General features: G+C 36.2%; 1 protein-coding gene across 1 annotated transcript in view; it reads left to right on the forward strand.

Moving 5' to 3' along the window:
* LOC148006696 (uncharacterized) overlaps window positions 1-24,709 on the forward strand; it is a 98,689-nt gene extending 73,980 nt beyond the window's left edge. The window contains 11 exon segments of the mRNA XM_087640966.1: window positions 1,869-2,002; window positions 3,237-3,395; window positions 4,251-4,360; window positions 6,289-6,475; window positions 10,690-10,927; window positions 15,975-16,108; window positions 17,293-17,451; window positions 19,134-19,243; window positions 20,340-20,526; window positions 21,999-22,233; window positions 24,609-24,709. Coding sequence (XP_087497092.1) covers window positions 1,869-2,002; window positions 3,237-3,395; window positions 4,251-4,360; window positions 6,289-6,475; window positions 10,690-10,927; window positions 15,975-16,108; window positions 17,293-17,451; window positions 19,134-19,243; window positions 20,340-20,526; window positions 21,999-22,233; window positions 24,609-24,709 — 1,754 coding nt within the window.
* The last annotated feature ends 2,337 nt before the right edge of the window (window positions 24,710-27,046 follow it).

The following is a 27,046-nucleotide window of genomic DNA, read 5'->3' on the forward strand; positions in this document are numbered from 1 at the left end:
TAGGGTCCCTAAGTACCTGCAATTGAAGATCCATAATTATCCCATTTCCTCCAAGAAGAACTTATTTGAAATACCTCCCAATATAATGAACCATAAGATCAAGAAGTTACCATTACTTCTCCACTAAGTCATCGCTGTTTCAAGATTAAGTAATTAAGGATATATGAAGAAACGACACTGAGAGTGAGATATTGATGCAGCTGTTACCATTGCGCTGTACTGAGACATGGGAATGTAACTGCTCAGACGGGTTTGACTGTCTCTGGCTTTTTAGGCAGCCCATGGGAACTTTCAGTAAGATGGGGCCCGCATTTCCCTCCATAGTTCTGCCTTTCTAGGAGCATTCTCACAATCATGCTCACACGTGGATGTATCAAATGGAACCAAAGCTATTTCAGTGGACAGTATGCATCACATACTGGCCATCACAATATAGAACCTGGAAATCATCCTCTTATATAACATTGCACTGTGATGACCACACTTGTATATTTGATCTCACAATCTTTTAAATTTATGACAAAGCCAGCCCCTATACTTTCTAACAGCTAACTTTATCTCAGAATTTTGGACTGCACATTTTTTTCCTCCAAGATTAATAGGGAAAATGTGATTTGCAGCCAGGAAACTAACAGAGACACTCTGTATTCGCCCTCTTTTAACACAGATTTCTCTGGTAACATTTATGATCGAAAACTGTCCAAAAATTTTTGGAGAGGATGTGGTTGCAGTGTCGCATGAAACTTCCCTATCTCATCCTCCTGGAGCAAAGTCCTCATGTTCCCAGAACACTGCAGCAAATATCAGAAACGTGAAGAAAACCGAACGTGGACTGAGCAGCTGCCCCGCTGAGAGGACCTGCACTCCTGGCTACCATGCACGGCCAGGAAGTCCAGCTGCCCCTCTTCCCTGTGAAGGCCCTCTAGGTGTGTACACTTGTTCTACTACCATAACTTACAGTTAGAATCATTGAGCGCTGAAATGTGATTTGTAACAAACAGCAACGTAGGATTTACTGGAGCATGTGAAGGAACATATCACCTATGCATTCTAGGAATTATCCTACTGTTAGAATTTGCCTCCTAATTTAAGTATGTCTTTCCACTGGCCCTTAGTTTATGTTAGAGGTTGATCCCTGAAATGAGATTAAGTAATTAAGGATATGTAAAGAAATGATACTTGCAGTGATATATTGAGTCTTAACATAGATTCCTAAAGAAAATAGAAACTCAACAGCAAATTGGGTTTTCTCTATGGAACAGCTCTGGCTGTCATGGAAGATGCTTTGTGTACCAGAATGACCTCAAATTTACAGAGATCCTCTTGGCTCTGCTTCCTGAGGTCGGGGAATATAGGCATGTGCCACTATGCTAGTCTTATGAAAATCTGAAACTACAGCGTAATATACTCTTATGGTTGACATAGACACTATGATCTGAGATTTGAGCTCACAGATCAGTGGAGAAAGTCAAGTGCTGTAACACAACTGTACTTAGGCAAATTGTGTTGGGAAGTACAGATTCTGGTATTAAGTTACAGTTGTCAATGGCAGTCAGAGAGTTACACAAATGATGAAAATATAGATTGGTACTATATGACTGTTTGATTCTAATATTTGTTTGCATAGCTTTCAAGGCAAACACAAGAAATTGATGTTTATCCCATAAGTATGGGACATATACAACTACATATCCAGTGCCTAACAAGCAAGATCATTATAAATGTTTTAATATTAATTAGTTATTTTCTCTGTGTTTGTGGTATCGCATAAGGCATGCAGGCGATACAATGAAAAGGGTATGCCAGGACTACATGAGGGCTTAATCATTTCAGTTAAAACAATGAAATCCCTTCTTTCTTAGGTTCAGAGAAAAATGGAGGCAATGTATATACCAACCAAGCAGCACCTTTTCTTATTCTACCACAAGCAACAAAGAAATGTTTGTTTGGCAAATCTCTTGAGAGTATTTTTGAAGGCAAAAAGCTGCCTACTCCAATATTTGTGAGTATCATTTTGCCCAGCACCTTTGTTCTCAGTAAGTTATTCAAACAAACTGATGAATGTTTAGATAGCTTATCCTTGAGGGTAAGATCATTTTCAAATAAAATAAATTCCCCTAACTTTGAATCATGTAATGGAAAGAAATTTAAAAAAAGAAAAGAAATAGTATTTCCATGTTTTCCAGTGATTGCAACCAAGATCCAACCCCACGAGCTTGTGGAAAGAAATGGGCCTATGAAAGTGCCCCACTGACTACCCACCTGTAAAGTCTTCCAGCGATTTTATGACTCCATGTTACTCTAGGTCATTCCCTTAATATCATTGCTATGAGATTACTCAGTCTTTTATAATTAAAATTATCTCTAGACTTTTACTTTGCATTATCAATGGATTAGTTTTTGCTATATATTAGCATTTTTATCCTAGTAGAGTATATTTAAATGCCTCCTAACATGCCTTAATCTATTTTAAACTAGTTACTAAACTTCTTTGGAAATAAATATTTACTGTCCATCATCTATTATAGCACTATAGCTATGCTAGAAATTTATGCTGTGTGTGAACAAATCTATCGTGTCAGATACATGAGCATTCCTGCCCAATTGTTTGGTAATTTAAAGCAGAATATTCTGAATACCATGCTTTTTATCATGTAATCTATTGAAAACATGGGGTAAATTTATGTATGGTAGTCATTTTACAGAGTAAATTATGGAAGAAAGAATGACATATGCTTTAGTTCTTAAATGTGACAGCATCTTTAGACATAGATAAAAATAAGAGGTCACAGAAAAAGAAAATACAAATTGTAGATGTATATTGAAAAATCTTTCTTAAAAACACAAAGGTACAATTCATAATAGAGGCCAGGACAGAAAGGAAATGAAGGTGATTTGTTCTCTGAAAGGGAAATATTCCAAGAGTTACTTAGAATGGCATGCTTGAGAAAGATATACATAGAAGGAAACAAAAAGTATTGGAGGAACATTCACCAAAATGCTTTGGGGAACAGAAGTCCAAACAAAACCGTAATATTTCATCTTGTGGAAAAAATGGATTAGGGAAGAAAATGTATACATTAGCTCAAACAAAAAAACTTCAATGACTTGTTCATTGCTCTCATTTATAGCTCTGCATCCAAAACTGTCTTTGCTCAGGTTTACAATAAATGACATATCTGTTCTTCAGAAGTGTGGACCTCTAATAATAACAATCTTATCCTTATCCCACACAGGATATGTTTTCCATAATTGCAGAGAAAGGACAAGATTCTGATCATATATTTAATACGGTATCTGAAATTTCACACTGGTCCCTGAGGGACAGGATTGAAAATGAAGAACACATAACCTGGCATGAAGAAGACGTGCTAGTTATAGCGTCTGTATTAAAGGTAAGGAAGGTTTTTATATCACCAACATTAAGCATCCCTTTAGAGATGCATATGTGCTTTCTGTCCTTGAGATTACGAGATGACTGTTTCCACAAATCAATGGACACATGACACATGACTTCTGTCGCTTTGGCTAAGGAGTTCCTATGTCCTTCAGGGCATGGAATCCTTCCCCCATTATTCCATGGAAGTCATTGATTGATCCATAAGATCCAATGACTGGCTATGGCTCCTCATATCTTATTTCAGTCAGATGCTGGGTGGAGCCTTTCAGAGAGCACTTTTGCTAGTTCCCTGTTTGGATGTTCCACATAGGAGCTGGCTGTTTTCAAGGCAGAGGTCTTTGGGCTTGGAAGTAGAGTATCGAACTCTGGTTGCAAGTAGTGGTGTGGACTAGAAGCCAGGAGAGGCAATTTGAAAGGACAGTAGTTTTGTTTCATTGCTATAACAACTAGGACTCTGCTTCTTTGATTCTAGTTGTAGGTAAGAAAACACAAGATTGTGCATATAGGTTCCACTTTGAGCTAAGATCTGGGGAGATGACAATTTGGGAAACTTTTACGGAAGTATGCCCTCAACCAGTGATTCTCAGCCTTTCTAATCCAGAAACACTAATATATTTCCTCATGGTTTTGTGACTCTTAACCATTATTTCATAATGCTTCATTCATAATTAAAGTTTTGCTAATGATGCGAATTGTAAAGAAAATGGAGAGACTATCTTCTATAGAAGATACATGATATGTGGCCCCCAAATGATTATGACACCCAAGTTGAAAATCACTGGTCAAAACTGCTAATTTTAAACAAAATTACATCGAACATTACTTTTTTGCTTTATTTTCATTAAAAAAGGACTTCATTAGTAACATTAAAGGAAGCTTACTTACTTCTGATTTATATGAAAATTGGCTTACCATCATGGATGAAGGAACTCTGGTTGGACGAATTGCTGCCATCCAAAGGTAATGATAGAGTAAGCTCATGGGGAACTGCACCAATATAGAAGCAGTGTTTTTGTAAGGTACATAGGCTTGTGTTTACAGGATTCTAAGCTGGAATATTCTCCCATGCCAAGAGGTTTCATTAGCTCAGACATATATTGTCACTTTTTAAACATGTTAATTTCTCAAGCTAGTATGTTGAATCATATCAGTAATCTCACCTGAGAGTCTCCTCCTTTATTACCATCATGGTTAAAAAGTAAGCCTATGTAAGAAATTGTATGCAGGTCAGCCTAGAGTATTGGTTTACTTCCTGTGTGAGACAAATTAAAAGAAGTATGTGTTTATAATACCTGTATGTCATGTGACCCATACATACACAGCCACCCAATTAGACAAGATGGATGAAGCATAGAAGTGCAGGCCAACAGGAATCCGATATAGATCTCTCCTGAGAGATACAGCCAGAATACAGCAAATACATAGGTGAATGCCAGCAGCAAACCAATGAACTGAGAACAGGACCCCGTTGAAGGAATCAGAGAAAGAACTGGAAGAGCTTGAAGGGGCACGAGACCCCTTATGAACAAAAATGCCAACCAACTAGAGCTTCCAGGGACTAAGCCACTACCCAAAGACTGTACATTGAATGACCCTGGGCTCTGACCTCATAGGTAGCAATGAGTAGCCTAGTAAGAGCACCATTGAAAGGGGAAGCCTTGGACCTGCTAAGGCTGAACCCCCAGTGAACGTGACTATTGCGGGGAGGGTTGTAATGGGAGGAGAATGGGTAGGGGGACACCCATAAAGAAGGGGAAGGGGAGGGGTTAAGGGGATGTTGGCCGGGAAACCGGGAAAGGGAATAACACTCGAAATGTAAATAAGAAATGCTCAAGTTAATAAAAAAAAAAAAAAAGAAGGGGATGGGGAGGGGTTAGGGGCATGTTGGCCTGGAAACCAGGAAAGGGAATAACAATCCAAATGTAAATAAGAAATACTCAAGTTAATAAAGAAAAAAATACCTGTGGATTCTTTGCATCCTAAAATTACTACCATGTTTTTGTTATTATTTCACATTTTAAATATGTCATTGATTGGAACATGAACCTATTACTGAATTCTTCTTCCTCAACAATAGCTAACTAGTGAAGTCTGAGTCACATATAATTTTGACTTCTCTGAAACATTTTCCTGTGTGATAATTCATAGAAAGGAGGCCTGCACCTTTGCCTTGCCTGTAGCAGAAGCTTTTGTAACTACATCGTGTAGGGCACTAGCGTGCTTCCTTCTACGTATGTTTGAGAGTGTCTAAAGGCTGTTACATGGATTCACAATACATTAGAAATAAAATGTGTCTCCCCTCCATGGTGGTTGGATAGATGGGTTGCTGTTTAGTAACACTGGATGTTTTCATAGACAGAACACACATGGTGAGCAACAACCTTCATTCATTCTCATAGCAGGGCATTCTGTAGATTCACTAGTGTGATTTCTGTTCCTTATGTTCAACAAGTCTCACAAGAGTGTTATATGGATTCATAATACATTAGATATTAAATATGTCCCCGTTGTGCCCGGAAAGATGGGTCGCTATAAGTACACTAGATATTTTCAAACACACAACATATATGGTTTGCAACAATCTTCATTCATTCTGGATCCAGTGATCGAGGCACCTTCCTCTGGTTTCTGTAGGGTAGCACTCATACATCTAGTCCACAGAAATTCATAAAGAATTTTAAAAATATTTCCCATGGTTCTCTACAGAAAATTGAGTTGCAGAAAATATTTTATATAATACACTACCTCTAAATTCTTACTTGTTTAGAATTCTGATTGTTAGGAGTTGGTCTAGAAAGCATTTATCCTGTTCTGACTTTGTAGTTAGATTTGTAACTTACATTACTTTTAAGATGATCGAGCATAAATTTCTCCTTTTCTTGGTTTAGACTTACACGACAGATCCCTGAACCCAACTTCCTTCTACTACAATATGTCATTTGTGTATTAGTTATGATAAAAGACTCTTCGATGAATAATTTGGAGTCTTACACGTTATCTCACCGCATAGCTCCGTCTGTGCTATGTGGTCAGGCTTCAAGTGACGCACTCTATGGGAATTCTGCCTCAAGAAAGGTAAGGGGATCTGACTTTTGCCTTTGGGAACAAAATTAGAATTATAATCCTGTAATTGGGAATACGTTAGAGAGATCATTTCTCTAACAGGAACCGCTAGGATTGCATTCTTCTGGAGTGGAGTGGAGTGGAATATGTATTGATCTCTTTGAGGAAGATTTAGGAAGGAAGACTGGTAATGTAGTTTAAAGAAAATGAATAATTTCTCTTTTTCTTTTGTATGTTCCTTCTTTCCTTTTAGATATTGATTTTAGATATTGATGTTTTAGCCAACTGCAATCTGCACGTATAATAGTAGTCCAAGAAGTAGACATTGAAGTTTACAAAAAATCTTGATTACATAGGTTTTGTTTGCTTTTTTTCCATTGTAGCCCTAAGTTGTTAGTTGTGTTTCATTGTGGAGAGATGATTATATTATTAAATATTCACAACATTACATCATTAAATATATGTGGGTGTGTGTGTGTACGTATCCATGTAATTGTACTTGCACATGTACATGTATTTATATATGTATATGTGTATGTGTATGTTTATGTGTGTGTAGGTGTATGTGTATGTTTATGTGTATGTGTATGCATATATACATGTATAGGATATACATAAGTAATGATGAATAATTCCTGTATGTTATTTTGTTTATTTTCCATTACTTTAGCACTAGACTATTTCAAGTAAATTTTTATGTTCCTCGGGTTTACTACTATAGCTGTTAATTTTCTAATAAACACGTATACATTAATATTTTTCACTAATTTATTTACTCTCTATCCTGATTGCAGTCTCTTCCTCAAAGTCCCATCTTCACAACATGTTTCTTCTCTCCATTCTTTTTTACCTCAGTAGTGTAGACCCTCCATGGACACTCCCCTACATCAATTCACACCAGGAATAACTGCATCTCCTCCCACTGAAATTCATACAAATCAGCCCAGGATTCAGAGAAAGGACTGAAAGAGCTTGAAGGGACTTGAGACCCCAAATGAACAACAATGCAAACAAACCAAAGTTTCTAGGGACTAAGCCACTATCCAAAGTCTATACATGGACTGACCCTGGACTCTGACCTCATAGGTAGCAATGAATAGCCTAGAAAGAGCACCAGTGGAAGGGGAAGCCCTGGGTCCTGCCAAGATTGAACCCCCAGTGAATGGGATTGTTATGGGGAGGGCAGTAATGTTGGGAGGATGGGAAGGGGAATACCCATACAGATGGGGAGGGGGAGCAGTTAGAGGTAAGTTAGCCAGGAGACCAGGAAAGGGAATAACAATCAAAATGTAAATAAGAAATACCCAAGTTAATAAAGATGGAGAAAAAATAAAAGGAAACAATCGAGTAGTAGATTATAGAGTCAAAGCCTGCCCATACACCTATTGTTAGGAGACCTGCCTGAAGATCAAGCTGCCCATCTGCTACATATATGTAGGAGGCCTAGATCCTGAGCTGGAGCATATGAAGGGGAGACCTGGCAGATTCAAAGCTGAAGGATCACTATGATTAAAGGCTATACCAAAGTACAAGGATAGAGAAGGAGGTGCATCTTTGGGAGGCTCTAGTATTCATCGTGTAGCAAAATCAGACCAAAGAGTTATTTTGATGTACATTTGCAAGCAAATATGTTTGGACAAAAGTGTATAATGTGTGACCCAGTATGGCACAGAACATCTCACACAGTCCATTTTTAAAACTGTTCTAAATTTTAGTTTGACTTTTTTATTTTTAATTTAAATTTAAAATTTAATTTATTTTTTGAAATTTTGGGAGAGGAGATTTTTTCCAAGGGATACATGGAAGGATTGATAAATGAAATAAGAGTTACTTGGTAGCATGAGTATAAATTTACAGAGAATCAATATAGGACATATAATTTGAAAAGGATAAAAGGCAAAGAAAATGTAAAAAATGACAGAAAGCAGGGTACACTTTATTTTATTTTATTTCTTTTCACTTCAAGGGTCTATTTTCACATTTCTATGTACAGAGAGCCAGTTAAACCAGCACCATTTATTGAAGATGCTATCTTTTTTCTTTGTATTTTTGAAATTTTCCTCATGTTCTAATTAGAAATATTTCTTTATTTACATTTCAAATGTTACTTCCTTCCCCATTTCCTGTCCATAAACCCCCTTCCCTTAAAGCTCCCCCATGCAGGTATTCCCCCTCCATCCACCTTCATTATAGCGCCCCACCCCAACATTACAGGGCAGTAGAGGAACCAACCTTGGCAAAACGAAGGGCTTCCCCTTCCACTGGTCCCCCAACAAGGCTATTCTCTGCTACATAGGCAGTTAGAGCCCCGGGTGAGTCCATCTATAAGGTTTGGGTAGTGGTTCAGTCCCTATATTTTAACTAGTAGCTTCCAGGTATTAGGTCCACAAGAGGGAAGATATTGTGATGTTAATCATGATGGAGGAGGATAGCCCAAGGGACAGCTTGAATAGGATTTTGGGCCAGGACTCACCTAGACTTGGACTAGAAACATACCATTTTTAGTTGATTTCTAATTACCAAGGTACTGGGAACCTAAAATCCAAGACTACATCAAACTGCATATTCAGTCGAAATGAAGCAACGAATATATTTTTTCACTCTTAATAGCTATTAATTATTCTTCCTTCATGGAAATTCTTTCCAGTATATTCTTTGGCATGGTTAAGTATGTAAAACAAAGAGACAAAACTATTTGTACAATCTGCATATAAAATAAGACAATTTTCTGACTGTGATTTTTTAAAGAAACGTTTCTTTCCTATCGTGTTCAGCACTACTCAAACACAAACTTATGTTCATCCTGGATAGAAAGAAACATATGGTATGAGCAGAGTTGACTTATTCTAAGCCATCATCTCAGAAGAAAAGAAACTTATCCATGTTGTTCAGTTTAGGAAGTGTCATAATTTACTACTGTGACAAAACACTGATGAAAAGCAACTTATGCAAGACAGGTTAAACTCCATATATACTTACAGTTACCAGTTAAATCCTGAGAAATGTCAGGGACCAAAATGGAGCAAGGAGGCAAGAACTGAAGCAGAAGCCTAGTAGGAGTTCTGTCGCCTTCCTTGTATCTCATATCTTGTTTTTCTGGCTAATAACTCAAGGGTGGCACCATCCTGGAGATCTGGGCCCTACAAATTCCAACGTTAATCAGGACAATATACCTTAGACTTCCTTATACAATAGGTCAATCTGATGGAGGAATTTTCTAGTTAAGACTCCCTCTTCTTATCCACATCTCCTCTCAGTCACCTTTCTTTGTCTTTAATAAAACACCAGGAGCTCAATCACCAACCAAAGAATTCACATAGGGGAACCATGTCTCCAGTTTGATATGTAGCAGGGGAGTGCCTTACTGGGCATCACTGGGAGGGGAGCCTCATAGTCCTGTGGTGTCTTGATGACCCAGGGTAGGGGAAAGTTAGGGGTTGAGGCAGGAATGGGTGGGCACTTGAGGTAGCACTCAGAGGAGCAGGTGCTGGAGATAGAGACTGCAGAGGGGAAACTGTGAGGGGAGATAACATTTGAAATGTAAATTAATAAAATGACAAATAAAAATGTAACAGCATGACAAAGGCAAATTATTGGAGTAATTGTTTACTTGGCACTTAAAGATGTAGAGGGTGGAAAGTCCCTCAATGTCATGATGTAGCAGCATGGCAGCAGAAATGAAAGACAAGGGAACAGGAAGTTGAGACCTGATGGCTCTTATCATGGGAAATAAACATGAAACAGAGAATGTACATTGAAAATGGGCACCAGCTTTTGTAACTACAAATTCTAAACAATGGCATCCTTCCACCAGGAAGACCAAGACACCAGGAAGGTGTCAAAAAGAGGGTATTGTAATGCATAGAACTAGAGGGGCATCCCATTCAAAACATCTCAATAAAACTACCTAATCCCCACCCACACACACACACACAAATAACAAACAGTCCTTAATTTGATTCACTCACAGTTTTTGACAGCATTTCAGGTCTTAAAAGTTGCTTGGATTTAGTAGTTCTTCTATAATTTGAAATATGCATGACATTTTAACAAGTTTTAGTAAAATGCAAAGAAATAAGTGTCTTCATTTCAGAGACTTCATTTCATGGGTTCCTATCTGTTTGTGGCAAGTGTAATTTTCCTCATAGTTTTGGATTTCATTTTTAAATTTCAATTTTGTAATCTATGTAAAAAGACAATCTTGTTTCTGTCTTTTTGTGTTACAGATATCTGTTATCAAAATCATGATAGACCACTATCTTGAAATATTTGGAAATGATAATCTATTTTCAAAACATATTAACAGAAAGTCTGATGATTTAAAGCTGTATAAAGATTTAATCCTCTCTGAGGGCAAATCTCCTATTATGAAAAATGTCACAGCTGGACACAATGGGAAAACCTGCAGTAATGATGAAAAAGTAAATATTTCAAATGCTGCTCTACAGAAAGGAAGTTCTACAGGTAAGAGATTTATTAAGTCATCAAAAGAATGGGTTTCATAATGATTATAGAGTATGGGCAAACATTGTTGAGCATACTTTATTTAAATTAGAATTAAATAGGTTCATCTATACATATATATGAATATATATATGTGTGTGTGTATGCACATATATTTACATGTATCTGGATACATACAAGTATGAATGACACATCTTTATTGAGAGAATCCTACAATTTTGTCTGCTATATTCCCCCATCTTCCCATTGTCCTTAAGTTATAGATATCTTGTATATGATATCATTACTTTTGATAGGATACTTTCGAAACAATGATTTGATTTAAAATCCTTTAAGCGTTCTGCAAGATTAAGCCCTGTGCCCATGTCAACAGGCTTTGTTATCCTAATGCAAAAATACTTATATTTGTTTAATTTCCAAAGAGAAACATCTTGCCAAAAGCTTGGCGTTTGTATAAATATTAAATTACACAGGATCCACTACAAAACCTATGTGATGTATGATTACGAGGCTAGAACACACCTGATTAACAGGTAATACCATGCAAATTGAAATTCATTGTTAACTCAAGTAGTTCTTTCTATAGAGTTAAGAAAGTATATCAAAATATTACTCTTATCTTAAGTGAGGTGAATCTATCATCTGAGAATGTTTGTGTAGCAATGTCATATTTTTTTTCATTAAGTAGGACAACACAGAACAACAAAAATGTATAAATGGTAGAGGATGACTTAAAAAAGTTAAGGTTATTCTATTTGAATGTTCCATTTTACCTCCCAATTAATCAGAACAGAAGAAATGTTATAAGAGCCTACTTCAGTTTTATATTTCACCATATTAGTCACAAATAATTTTCACTAATTATACATATTTTATGCTGTATATTACACAGCATTTGCTGTTATAACAAAGGTTATTAGATTGTATTAATAATTGCATTTTGGAAAATTGCATTTTCCCGACTCTGCCTCTACAGCACAGTTATAGTCTAATTGTCACACTTCAGTCACCAAGAAATGCCAGAAGCTAATGACATTTAATAATCCCTCCAAGTTTTTCCTACAACCCCATGCTATAGAAAGTTCTAAATAAAATTCCATTAACAATCAAAATTAAACATCACATATGATGAAATTAGAAGTTGATCATGGTTTTTACAATATACAAAAGGACCTGAAAAGGTAGTCCAGTGTCTACAGTAATTGAGATATGGTCTTTGTGTCATGAATTTGGGTCGTCAAAATTTACATTGAAAAACAAAACAAAAGTGGTTATTGTAGCACAAGCATCTTTAGACCAAAAGCTTCTTCCTGAAAGCAGATGGCTGTTGGACACAGTAATTAACTGAAGCTTTTTGGACAGATATTCCTGTCATGTTGTACATTAATGATCAAGAGAGACCCTTTGTCAATGCTCCCCTCCAAAGACCAAAAATGGAGAATCATCTCAAAAGTAAATAAGCCCTAAACTCTAAATATATCAACAGTGATGATTTCTGCATGTATTTTATATACTCACAAACACATAGGAACACACACACACACAAACACACAAACACAAACACACACACCAACACACACACAAAACTACATGTATTGCATACACGCAGAAATGCACAGAAACATCCAGCATATTTGTTGTATCTCTCTTCCTAACATGAGACCTCAACATAAAATATTTTTTATTCGTGGTTTGTCTATCACAAAAGGGTCTTTAATACAAACTTGATATGTGAAAATCTTAAAGAAAATCTTCAGTAAAGTAATTGAAAATTTCCATATTTACCCTTCCTGAACTCCCATAAATATAAGTTCAAACATTTTTATCTTATTGCTATTATTATTTTAAATTTTTTTTTGTCTTAACTAGTTTTATTTTAATTTTTTTTTATTAACTTGAGTATTTCTTATATACATTTCGAGTGTTATTCCCTTTCCCGGTTTCCGGGCAAACATCCCCCTCCCCCCTCCCCTTCCTTATGGGTGTTCTCCTCCCAACCCTCCCCCCATTGCCGCCCTCCCCCCATAGACTAGTTCACTGGGGGTTCAGTCTTAGCAGGACCCAGGGCTTCCCCTTCCACTGGTGCTCTTACTAGGATATTCATTGCTACCTATGGGGTCAGAGTCCAGGGTCAGTCCATGTATAGTCTTTAGGTAGTGGCTTAGTCCCTGGAAGCTCTGGTTGCTTGGCATTGTTGTACTTTTGGGGTCTCGAGTCCCTTCAAGCTCTTCCAGTTCTTTCTCTGATTCCTTCAACGGGGGTTCTATTCTCAGTTCAGTGGTTTGCTGCTGGCATTCGCCTCTATATTTGCTGTATTCTGGCTGTGTCTCTCAGGAGCGATCTACATCCGGCTCCTGTCGGTCTGCACTTCTTTGCTTCATCCATCTTGTGATTTTGCACCTATTTTTATGAGGTGCTATGTCAAATCAGGCTTTAAAGAAGGCTGTCTCTTACAGTATTTGTAACCTCCCTTCTACAATGTTCCCTGAGCTCTAAAGCATATATTGGTGGTGGGTTTTCCACAAAGCACTTATCTCTTCATTGTGTCTAGATTTCGTTTTCTGTAATGATTTCCATCTTCTGTACAGAGAGGCTTCTTTGATGAGGGATGAAGGCCCCACTTATTTGAGGAGATAAGATTACTATTTAGAAAACTGTAAAGAACGTGGCAGAATTAGTGAATTAATGTGATAAAATTTAACGTTCATAAAGAGACTAGCTACACAAATCTAACTGTATATCTAACACCAGCCATGGTTTCAACTATTTTGAGGGAAAGTTTTCCAATTGTTAAAATATTTAATGTGACTTTCCACCAAATACTGATGCTTTAGTTAGCAATTATATTTCTGTCGAGGTTGGGGGTTTGAGTGCCAGTTGCCAAATAAATCTTACAGGGATGTCTCAGAAGTCATTCTAGCTTGATGTGTCTTAGAAAACTCTAGATTTAAATCAAAGTTGGAAGGTAAAAGAAACAGTATGCAGTTGGGCATGTTAGGGAAGCAATTGATAGTTGCACCCATCTGTAACCCAGATAAAGTATGAAGTAAACATGTGGCAAGATATCAGAATAGGTGCAATAAGTGACACTAATAGCTCAGTTCAAAATAACTGTTCTTTGATTGGACTTTAATGTATTTTCTTTACTACAAAATTGAACATAGTTCTTGGTCTTTCGTTTGGTTTCTCAGAAAAAAGTATTATTCCTTACTACCTTTTTATAGGTCAACATTGTATACGTTGTTATTTCTCTTTAGGATCATCCCTGCAGGTCCTTTGACTTGTCCAGGTCACACATTTTCACTCATCTACAACAAGATAATTTCATTTTCCTAGTACAATACAAAATATATGAAATATAAATATAAAATTCCTTGATTTTTGATTACTTTAGTTTTCTTTATTCCACACCTGCAGATAGCCTTAATTGATTATATTCTGAAATGTTAAAAGTTGAAGTTTCAAGCAATAAGGAAATGCTTTTCATACTGAGTTAAGTGAAGAACATTCATCGGTGACAGCCTTCTTTCTCCAAGGACAATGAGCCTATCACCCAGAATTTCCTTACAGTGTGTGCTGCCCCCCCATCTAGTAGCTTATCAACTATTACACAACCAGTGGTTTGTTGTGCTCATCTTTGAGCAAACTCAATGTCCTCTGTTTCATACATTTGGAAACAAGCAGATAAATACTACAATCGAGGGAGGCCAAGGGGACACACAGAAGAAATGAAGAAATCAAAGTATCTCTTTTGAAGATTATATGTTAGTAAACATAAGATAGTAATATTCCATAAGAATACCCAAATACCTTGTAAACTCTTTCAACCAGTAGTTACACTGGAAATTAACACACAAGGTGAGTTTCCTTCTTTATAAAAATCACAAATTTTCTGACACCTAAATCAATGAAACACCATCTCCCACAGTAAATTTACAAAGTATTAAGTTACTTGAGGAAATTCTGAGCAAGGAGATAAAGACTCATATGATTAGAAACACAAAAAACTAAAGAACAAAAAATACAACCCAAAACAACAAAAAATCTTATAAATTGAAGAGTTGTCATATAATGGAAAGATTTCCCCATGCTCATGAATCAGTAAGATAAATAAAGTGAAATACCTAGACTATCTTATAAGAGCATTTTGCTTCTATCCTTTTAAAGTTTGATAAAATTTATAAGAGTTTGATGTTAGTAGGAGAAACAATATTACAGAACGGGAATATTTTATCACTTTCCTCCCAGTCTTCTGCCATGTTCCCTTGACCTCATGCATAAAATCTCCCCAAATGGCTTCCAAAACATTAACTGAACAAGGAAAACACCAATGAACATGAAGATGTGAATGGGACCCGGAACCTACAGAGCGAAATATAGGCAATTGCACCCTAAAAAGTGTATGCAACTGTATCCAATAGAAGTGTGTTTTTTGGGTAAAGACCAAAGATGGAACCAGTTTTCTTATCCGACTGATAGTCTGTATATTACTGCTGTGAGACAGTGTATGCTTTCCTTTATTTATGGGTCTTTGTTATTTTCTTGTTGCTGTATACTTTTTCCCCTCTTTTGTTGAAGACTACAGTTTTATTTATCATTTCTCTCTTCTTGAGTATATAGACCATAAATTCAGACTGCTGTTTCCCTTTTGTAGACCAAGACTGCTGAAGAGAAGTGGTTTACTGGTGGTTATACTATGTAAAGTTTCTCCTCTTGTGTTGATAGGAATGCCACGTTTACTCAGTAATAAAGCCTAGGATAGTATCTGTATTCTTTGACAATATGTTGAATGTTGAGCCAGGCTCATCTATATTTTAAAATGTCCATTGAAAATTCAGGTGTTAGTCATATGCAGTCAGCTTTATGTGTGACTTGGTCTTTTCCTTTTAGATTTTTGTATTTTATTTCTGCATTCCATTAGTCTTTGAATATTCTTTGTCGACTTGATGTTTTCTATGTTTCTAGTACTTTAACAGGTATCTCTTTCTGAATTGAGGGCTATAAATGAAACGGGGTTACAATGATTTCCCTTCTTTCTTAGGTTCAGAGAAATATGAACGCAATGTACATACCATTCCAACTGTGCTGTCTCCAAATCGACTACGATCTACGAAGAAAAGTTTCTTTGGTCAACCTCTTATAAGTATTTTTGAAGGGAATAAGCTGCCTACCCCAATAATTGTGAGTATAATTTTGGGTTTCTACAACGCCTTTGTTCTAAGTAATTTATTCGATCAAACTGAGGAATGTTTAGATAACTTATCCATGAGGGTAGATCATTTAAAAATAGAAAGAAGTTCCACTGAAGTTCAAATCACTTAATTGAAAGATATAGAATTCCCATTTTACACTGACTGTATCAAAGGCACAAACATAAAAGTTTGTTGAAGGATATGTGTTTATGGAAGTGTCCTTCAGATTACCCAATGGTAAAGTCATCCAGCCTCTTTATGAGTCCAATTTAATCTGGAGTCTCCCTTAATATCATCACCTCTGAGATGACTCAATCTTTTTTAAATAAAATATCGATAGACCTTTACATTGTCAAGCAATTACATATACACATTGGTTTTGCTACATATTAACATCCTTTATCCTAGTGGACTATGTATAAATGCCAGCTAATATGGCTCAACCTATTTCAAATGAGATAGTAAACATCTTAAGGAAATAAATATTTATAGTCCAGCATCTACTTTAGCAATATAATTGTGCTTGGAAATTATTCTTCAGGTGAACATATTTATCTTGTCACACACATGAGGATCACTGCCCATTTCTTAAGTATTTTAGAGCAGAATTATCTAGTAACCATATTTTTGGTCATGTAATCAATTGGAAATAGAGAATATATGGAACAAATCTCTACAGGATAGTCATTTTTGCATAGTAAAATTATGGAAGAACGGTAGACATATACTTGGGTTCTTAAATGTGGCAGCACTTGAGACATGTTGAAAAATAAGAAGTCACAGAAAAAGGAAATAAAAGTCTCAGAAATATGGTGAAAAAAATCTTTTGCAAAAATGCAAAAAGTAGGATTCATAATAGGGGCCATGAGAGACAGGAAGTCACATAGTAATTTGAACTCTTAAAGGACAATATCCATATAGTTACTTAGGATGGCATGCTTGAGAAATATATTAATAGGAGGAAACAAACTGTAATAGCGGACCATTCACCAAAATGCTTTGGGGAACAGAGTCTACACCATGATGTTTCAAATTGGGAGACAAGGTAAGGTTCAGTGTCTCAGTTATAACTCTGTATCCAAAACTGCCATAACCGAGGTTCACAATAAATGACTTATTTGGATTCAGATGTGTGTATATCTAATAATACAAACTTATCCTTACCCCACACAGGATATGATGTCTATAATTGCAGAAAAAGGACAAAGTTCTGATCATTTATTCAAAACTATGTCTGAAAATTCACACTGTTCCCTGAGGGACAAGATTGACACAGAAATATGTATTAAGTGGAATGAAGAATGTGTGTTGCTTGTAGCTTCAGTCTTAAAGGTAGGGAAGGGTTTTACATCTCCAACATTAAACATCCCTCTAGAGATGCATACATGTTTTCTGTCCTTGAGTTTACATGGCAATGTCTGTTTCCTGGAACAATGGACACATGACCTCCTGATAAGAGGCATGGAGGATAAAAGCTGACAAACCCATAGAATCTTCACAAAGACAGCGGTGACCAGCTTCTGCTGAGAGTGAACTTCCCCATATATCAAAGGGGGTTTAGTTTGGCGTTACAAATGTCCAAACTGATTTCACCTCTGACAATACCATGTGATGTATTAGCTGAACATGTAATAGTAGTGATAAAAGTGTGTTTTACAAAATACATGCCTTAAGTATTACCAAGACATATCCCTCATAGATAAAAGTTTAAAATGTTAGTCCACCACTGACGTACAAAAGGATAAGACTTTGGATATTGCTCTATGTCCAGCAGATACATGAAATTTTTAAGCTTCTCAATCACAAATAAACGAGCCATTTCAGTTTTGCCAGATATTGACATTCAACTTCCCAGTCAAATAGTCAAGTATTAGCCTAAGCAACACTTAACTTGTCTACGCTCTCAACTTGCCAGTGAGCTGCAGTGACACTAGAGCAAATATCATTCTTTTATTTTTGTTTTAGCCGTGATCTGAGTTCATATTTCAGAACCCTGTGTAGCTATGGCCCAGACACCAAGAGAAAAGTTAATGCTCTGGGATCAACCATGCTTAATAACATTAAGCAAAGGTACCAAATGATTGCTCCTTGGCCCTTGAGATTGCCAAGTGTCTCTGGTTCTCATTGTCAGAAACTTGGGATCACATCCTGGGTAGACAATTAAGATCAGTGACTGAATGTAGCCTTGTGAATTCAAAGCAATTTACAGCTACATGAACACCGGGGATTCTCCCGTTCTTTATCTCTTCTTATGGAGTTCCTGTCTCATTCATGGCATGGCATTGAATCCTTCCCCCATTTCTTCCATACAAGTCCCTCATTAATCCATAAGACTAATTATGGATTAATTATAAGATTATGATTGGCTGTGGCTCCTCCTACCCTATTACAGTCAGATGCTAGATGGAGCCTATCAGAGGGCAGTTATGATGGCAGCTGTCTGGATGTACCACATGGGAGCTGATTTCTGTCAAGGCAGAGAGAGCTTTGGATTGGGAAGTAGAGTGTAGATCTATGATGGCAAGTAGTGCTATGGACTAGAAGTCAGGAGAGGCAATTTGAAAGGAAAATAGGTTTGTTTCATTGCTATAGCAACTAGGACTCTGCTTCTTTGTTTCAAGTCATAGGTAGGAAAACACAAGATCCTGCATATAGGTTCCACTTTTGAGCCAAGATTGTGGGGAGATGAAAGTTTGGGAAATTTTTCTGGAAGTAGGGTCTCAACTAGTGACTTTCAGCCATACTAATACTACTACAGTAACACCTTTCCTCATGAGTTGGTTATTCCTAACCAGTACATGATTTTGTTGCTGTTCCTAATTAAAAATTTGCTATAATATTAATTATAAAAAATGGATAGAATTACTGATATGGAAGATATATGACCCCCAAAAGGATTTTGACACACAAGTTGAGAATCACTGGTCTAAGCTGCTAATTTTAAACAAAAAAGTTTTTCAACTACTTTCTCAAATGTACATTAACCATTCCTTTTTTTATTTCCATTAAAAAAGGACTTTATTTCAAATATAGACGGAAGCCTCCTGACTTCCAGTTTATATGAAAATTGGCTCACCATCCCAGATGAACGAACCCTGGCTGGAAAAATTAGTGCTATTCAAAGGTAATGATACAGTTAAGCATGTGGGGAACTGCACATATATAGAAGCAGTGCTTTTGTAAGATTCATAGGCTTGTGTTTACAGGATTATAAGCTGGAATGATATCCCATGCCAAGAGGTTTACTTAGCTCATTCTTGTATTGTCAGTTTTTTAAAATGTGCATTTCTCAAGCTAGAGTGTTGAATCATGTCTGTAATCCCACTTGGGAGTCCTCTCCTTTAATACTCTTATGGTTTAGAAGACAGCCTATGTAACACATCGTGTGCACATCAGCATAGAGTATGGTTTTAGTTCCTGTGTGAGACACATTAAAAGAAGTATGTGTGTATAATACCTGTGCGATACATGCTTCATAGCATTATTGCCATGCTATTGTGAATATTTCACTTGTTAAGTATGTCATTGATTAGAACATGAAGCTATAACTGAGTTCTTCTTTCTCAACTACAACCACCTAGAGAAGTTTAAGTCAGGTACATCACTAACTTCTTTGAATTATTCGCCTGTGCGATGATCCATAGGAAGATTTCCTATTTAAGAGGAGCATTGAGCTCCCATTGCATAGGACCTCTACATCTCTCCCTTGACTGTAAAAGAAGCTTTCATAACTGCATTGTGTAGGGTCCCTAGTGTGTTTTCTGCTCCTTATATTCTAGAGTGTCAGAAGGGTGTTACCTCGATTCATACTACATTACACATTAAATTTGTCTTCATGGTGGCTGGAAAGATGTTTTGCTGTTAAATATTACTGGATGTTTTCACACGTAGAACACACATAGTCTGCAACAATATTCATTCTCTTAATACCAGGGATCCTGACACATTTCTCTAGCTTCTCTAGGTAGCAGTCTTACTTCTAGTATACAGAAATTCATACATATTTTTAAAAAGTTTCCCATGATTATATTCAGAAAAATCAGCTGTAGAAAATATGTTATGTAATACTCTAGTTATACATTCTTATATCTTTGATTTCTGATTAAACTTGAGTTGGTCTACAAAATGTTTACCTTGTGTTTTTTTTTTTTGTAGTTCATTTTGTAACTAACATTACTCCGAAGCTGATCCAACATAACATTCTCGTTTTCGTTGTTTAGCCTTCTACAACAGATCCCAGAACCAAACTTTATACTACTGAAATATCTCATTTGTCTATTAGTGATAATAAAAGACTCGCCCATGAATAAGCTAGATACTAAAAGGTTATCGATCCGCCTTGCTCCGCATGTCCTATGGGGTTGGACTTCTAGCAATTCATTATTTGGGAAAGTTGTCTCAAGAAAGGTAAAGGGATCTTATTTTTGCCTATGGAAACAAAATTCTAATTGTGATACAGGAATTTGGAACCCTTGATAAAGATCATAACTGCAAAAGGAAACCTTAGGATTGCATTCTTCTAGAGTGGAGAGGAATATATTTTGATCTATTTCAGGAAGTGTGGGAAGGGAGATTGTTGATATAGAATAAAGTAAGTGAATCATTTCTTTCTTTTGTTTTTCCTTCTTTCTTCTTAGATATTGATTTTAGATATTAATGTTTTACACAGCCATATGCTGCACTTAGAATGGTAGTCCAAGAAATGTTGTGTGTTATCTTGTATGCTTTCCATTATTTTAACACTGCCATATTTCAGGTACACTTTCATGTTCCCCAGATCTACTGTAGCTGTTAATTTTATATAAACCCATACACATTAATATTTTTCACTAATTTCTTTACTCTATAACCTGATTGCAGTCCTTTCATCCAAGGCCCATCTTCACAACCACGTCTTCCATCCATTCTCCTTTAACTCTGTAGTGTAGAACTTCCATGGACACCAACTCACTCTCATACAACAATTCACAACAGGAATAAGTGCATCTATGCCAACTGAAGCCAGACAACGCAATCCAGCTAAAAGAAGCCAATCCAGTGGTAGACAAGAGAGGGACAGCCAATCCCTGCACACTAATTAAGGGAACTACCTGAGATCAAACCGCACGTCTGCTACATATACGTAGGGGTGCCTAGATCTTGCTGCTGGACCATATGAAGCAGGGAGTTCCTGCAGATTCAAAGCTGAAAGATCACAACAATTAAAGGCAACAACAAGATACCAGGTTATAGAAGGACAGGCATTTCTGGGGAGTTCCAGTAATGATGGTGTAGCAAAATCCAGAGGACTTGAACCAGACCAAGTGACTTATTTCAATGCACATTTGCAAGTAAACCTGTTTGGCCAAAAGGGTATAATGTGTAACACCTAATGGCAAAACACATCTCACACAGTGCATTTTTACAGATGTTCTCAAATTTTAGTTTGATTTTTTAAATTTTGACTTTAAATTTTAGACTTTATTTGATTGTAATTTTTGAAATTTATGGAGGGAGGTTGATACCAATGGCGATATAAAAGGATTGATAAATGAAATGAGAATTACTTTATACTATTATGAATACTTTACACACCGCTCCTCCATAAAACTCAAGAAACCACTGTCATCAATTTGATTCACTCACAGTATTTAGCACCATGTCAGTTCTGAGATGTTGCTTTGGTGGAGTAGCCTTCTATTCCTTGCAATCTACATGAAACTTTAACAAGTTTTAGTAAAATGCCAAGAACATAGAGCACCCATTTCAGAAACTTCATTTCATGGGTTCCTATCCGTTTGTGGCAACTGTTATTTTTCTCATAATTTTGGATTTCATTTTTGTTTCCATTTTGTAAACTCTGTGAAATGACACTCTTGAATTTGTCTTGTGTATTACAGATATCTCTTGTGCAAATTATGATTGACAATTATATTCATATATTTGAAAATGATAATAAATATTGCATCCACATGGACAAAAGGTCTGATGGATTAAAGACATCTGCGGATTTCATTAATTCTTCTGGCAAATCAACTACTATGAATGAAATCATAGGTGGACACAATAGAAAAACCTGTTGCAATGATAAAATTTAAATATTTCATATGTTGCTCTATAGGAATGGTCCTTCAGGTATGAAAAGATTTATTTAGACATCAAGGGAATGGAAGGACAATATCATTCTGTGATTTCATATATTTGTAATTCTCAAAGGATCAAAGAGGTCACAAAATTATATTAGAATATGGGAAATGTTTTAAACAAAAATTTCATTAAATTATGCTTAAATATATGCTATATATATTTATATACTCATATAATTATGTGCATCTATATACATAGAGTTAAGTATAATAAACTATTTACCACCATAAGAAAGCAACAATATTGTCTTTTTCCCCATGTTTCCTAATTCATAGGATATATCATTCATATGAAAATATTATTTTGGATGAGATCATGTAGAAACAATTATTTGATTCATGTATCCATTAAAACATTCTGCATGTGTAAGCCCTGTACCACTGTCAACATGCTTAGCTATCCTACTGTAAAAGTACTAATTTTTTTTAAATTCCTATGAGAGACAATCTTGCCAAATTTTTAGCATTGGTATAAATATTAAATTGAAGAGGATCCACTTAAAAAGATATGTGAAGAATGATAGAGGCTAAAACACTCGTGATCATTAGTTAGTGACACTCAAATTCATATCCATTGATAACTCAAGTAATTCTTTGTATAGATTTAAGAAAACATATTGAAATATTACTCTTTTATTTTAATCGTGCTTCATATTCTTTTTTAATTTATACTATTTTTAATGATACATTCCAAATCACAATTCAAAATATTCATTACTTAAAGTGCACAAAGGGTCGTCTTGCAAACTTTTTTAAAATTTTTATTAGATATATTTCTTTACTTACATTACAAATGTTATTCCCCTTCCCTATTTCCTGTCCATAATCCCCCAAGCCCTCCCCTAACCCTCCCCCATACAGGTATTCCCCCTACACATCCCCCTTTCTGTCAACCCCATATTCCCCTGGATTGGGGTCCAACCTTGGCAGCACCAAGCGCTTCCCTTCCAATGGTGACCCAATAAGGCTCTTCTCTGCTACATATGCAGTTGGAGCCCTGAGTCAGTCCATGTATAGACTTTCGGAGGTTGTTTAGTCCCTGAAAGCATGCTTGGTTGGCAAAGTTGTTTTTATGGTGTTGCAAGCTCTCTCAATTCTTTCTATACTCCCTCTAATTCTACCCAAGGGGGTCCTGTTCTCAGTTCAGTGGTTTACTGCAAACATTGACCTCGGTATTAGACATGCTCTGGATATGTCTCTCAGAAGAGATCTGTATCCAGTTCTTTTCTGCATGCATTTTTTTCAGCTGTGACAATATTATCTAGTTTTGGTGGCTGTATATATATGGGCCACATGAGAGGCAGGCTCTGAATGACCATTCCTTGAGTTGCTGCTCAAAACTTTGCTTCCATATCCCCTCTTAAGGATATTTTTACCCCTGTTAAGAAGGAGTGGAAGCATACATATATTGGTCATTCTTCTACTTAAGATTCCTGTGGTCAGTGGATTGCATCTTGGGTAATTCAAGCTTTTTGACTAATATCCACTTATCCATGAGAAAATACCTAGTGTGTTTTTCTGTGAGTCATTTACCTCACTCGGGATGATATTTCCTAGTTCATTCCATTTGCTTAGGAATTTCATGAAGTCATAGTTTTTGATAGCTAAGTAGTAGTACTCCATGGTGTAGATGTACCACAGTTTTTGAATCCATTCCACTGTTTCAATGGCATCTGGGTTTTTTCCTTCTCCTGGCTATTATAAATATGGCTGTTATGAACATAGTGGAGCATGTATCTTTGTTGTATGTTGGAAGATCTTTTGGGTATATGCGCAGGAGAGCTATAGCTGGGTCCTCAGGTAGTGGAATGTCCAATTTTTGAGAAACCTCCAGACTGATTTCCAGAGTGGTTGTACCAGTTTGCAATCCCACCAAAACTCGAGGGGCGTTCCTCTTTCTCCACATCCTGTCCAGCATATGCTGTCACCTGAAATTTTTATCTTAGCCATTCTGAGTAGTGTGAGGTGGAATCTCAGTGTTGTTTTGATTTGCATTTATCTGAACTGCATGAATCTATCATCTGAGAATATTTTTCTAACAATGACATTTTTTGTTTCATTTAGCAGGAAAGAACAGAACAACTACCACCTATAAGTGGTAGAGGATGACTGGAAGACATTCTAAGATCATTCTATTTTCATGTTCTTGTCTACCTCCTACTAAATCGTAGCAGAAGATATTATTTCAAGATCCTACTTCTGCTTTTATTTCACCATATTAGTTACAAATAGTTTTCCCTCATTTAAGTTATTTTATGTTGTATATTATACATTGTTTTCTATTATAATAAATGTTATTAAATTGTGTTATTCTTACACTGCAATGTGCCTTGATTATAATTCTCCATAATCTTTCGGATATAGCATTTTTCAGTCTGCAGCCCATTTCTAGTACTAGTTTTCCCACCTCAGTTACCAAAGTATTGCCAGAAGCTAATGACATTAAAAACCCCTCAGCGTTATGACTAGAATCCAGTGTGATACAAAGTTCTAAATAAAATTCTAGTAACAATAAAAATTAATCACCACACTCGATGAAATTAGAGGTGGATCATGGTTTTTAGAATATACAAAATGACCTGAAAAAATACGCGACTTAGCAATTGAGATACAGCCTTTGGGACATGAATTTGGGTCATCAAAACATACTGTAAAAAAACAAACAAAACTGGGTATTGTAGCACCAGCATCTCTAGACCAGAAGCTTCTACAAGGATGGAAATCAGAATTGGAGACAGTAATTAACAAGAAATTTTTGCCCAGATATTCCGGACATGTTTTTCAGTAATGATCAAAAAGACCTGTGATGAAAGAGAAAAAGAGGGAGAGAGGGAGAGGGAGAGGAAGAGGAAGACGGAGAGGGAGAGGGAAACGGAGAAGGAGAGGGAGTGGGAGTGGGAGAGGGATAGGGGAACAGAGAGAGAGAGAGAGAGAGAGAGAGAGAGAGAGAGAGAGAGAGGATAGAGAGAAAGGCAAATACTGGAGGCTCTTAAATTTCAATAAGCTCAAAGCCGTAAATTCATCACTAGTGATGTGCTCTGTATATGTTTTACACACACACAAACATATAGGCATACATATACACACACATACATGCACTACACACACATATCTATATGCATTACATACACTCTGAAATGGACAGAAGTATACAGTACATTTGTTATATCTGTGACCTCATCATGGAATATTTTTATTCAAAAATTGTCTATCATGAAATGGTCTGTAATACAAATTAGAAATATGGAAGTCTCAGAAGAAACCTCCAATAAAGTAATTGATAATTTCCATAATTACTCTTTATAGATACCTCCTGAACCACCATTCTTATATGTTTATAATATTATCATTGATTACTATTGTTATTTTAAAATGTTTATTGAAAGTTCAACTATAGCACTGTAGGCTGACTTTTCTCCCTTCAGTCCCTGAAATTTAAATTATTTCAATATTGTTTTATATATTTATTTATGTATATATGTATCTTTGAAAATATGAATACATCTTGAGTCCATTTTCTTGTGTGTGTGAACATGTTTTCCATGATGTTCAGTGTGTATTAGATAATCCACATGCAGATCGTTTCTGGAAAAATTACTATTCTGGCAATCATATTAGCTGCCGATCATTTTTGACACATCAAATTTTGACCATTGTCTCAATACTTCTTGGTACTGCTGTCATTGTGGTTTTGCACCCTTTTTTATGAAAGGCAATTTCAAAACAGACTTTCAAGTATGCTGCCCTGTCCAGTCTTTGTAACCCCTTTTCTACAATGTTCCCTGAGCTATGGAGAGTTTAGCTATAATGTACATATATTCACAAGTGTTAGGTACTCCACTATGCACTTCTCTCTTCAGTGTGTGCATTTTTGTTTTCTGTAATGTTCTTCATTTTTGTACTAAGAAACTTCTTTGATGATGGATGATGGCCCCACCTATTGGTGGATGTAAGAGTAATATTTAGAATGCTGTAAAGAACTTGGTGACTTAGTAAATTTATGCGATATATATTAAGATTTATTACATCAGGAGCTCCGTAAATCTGTCTAGATTTCTTGCACCAGCCATGATTTTAATACTTTTGAGAGAAATTCTTTCATTTGCTAAAGTATTTCATGGGACTTTTCCCAAAATATGGATGTTTTAGATAGTACTTGGATTCCTGTCAGATATGGGGGCTTGAGTGCCTGTTGCCAAATAAATCTACAGGGATGTCTCAGCAATAAACTGATTCTGTGTGGATATGTCTTAGAAACTTCTTTCTTTACGTCACAGTTCTAAGGTACATAAAGCAGTATGCAGGATGAAATGTTAGGGAAGAAACTGATAGTTGTACCCATCTTGAACACCTATGAAATATGCCAAGAACCAGTATCAGATATCAGAATAGGTGCAATAAGGGGCACTACACCTCAATTGTAAACAATTGCACTTTGATTAGACTTCAATGTAATTTCTTTACCACTGCATTGAACATAGTTCTGGGTCTTTCATTTGTTTTCTCAGAAATAAATGATATTCCTAAGTACCGCTATAGATCAACATTTTATACCTTGTTAATTCTCTTTAGGATCATATGTTCAGGTCCTTTGCCTTGTCCAAGTCACATATTTTCACTCCTCTTTTACAAGATAAATTCATTTTCCTAGGAAATTATGAATGAAATAGAAATATGCAATTCCTTCATTTGTGGCTACTTTTTTTTTCTTCTTTCCACATCTGAAATTAGCCATAATTGATTGTAGTCTGAAATGTTAATAGCTGAAATTTCAAGTAAGAAGAGAATGCTTTCTATACTGA

The sequence above is a fragment of the Rattus norvegicus genome, chromosome 2 (assembly GCF_021556685.1).
Source record: "Rattus norvegicus strain SHRSP/BbbUtx chromosome 2, alternate assembly SHRSP_T2T, whole genome shotgun sequence".
Classification (NCBI taxonomy): domain Eukaryota; kingdom Metazoa; phylum Chordata; class Mammalia; order Rodentia; family Muridae; genus Rattus; species Rattus norvegicus.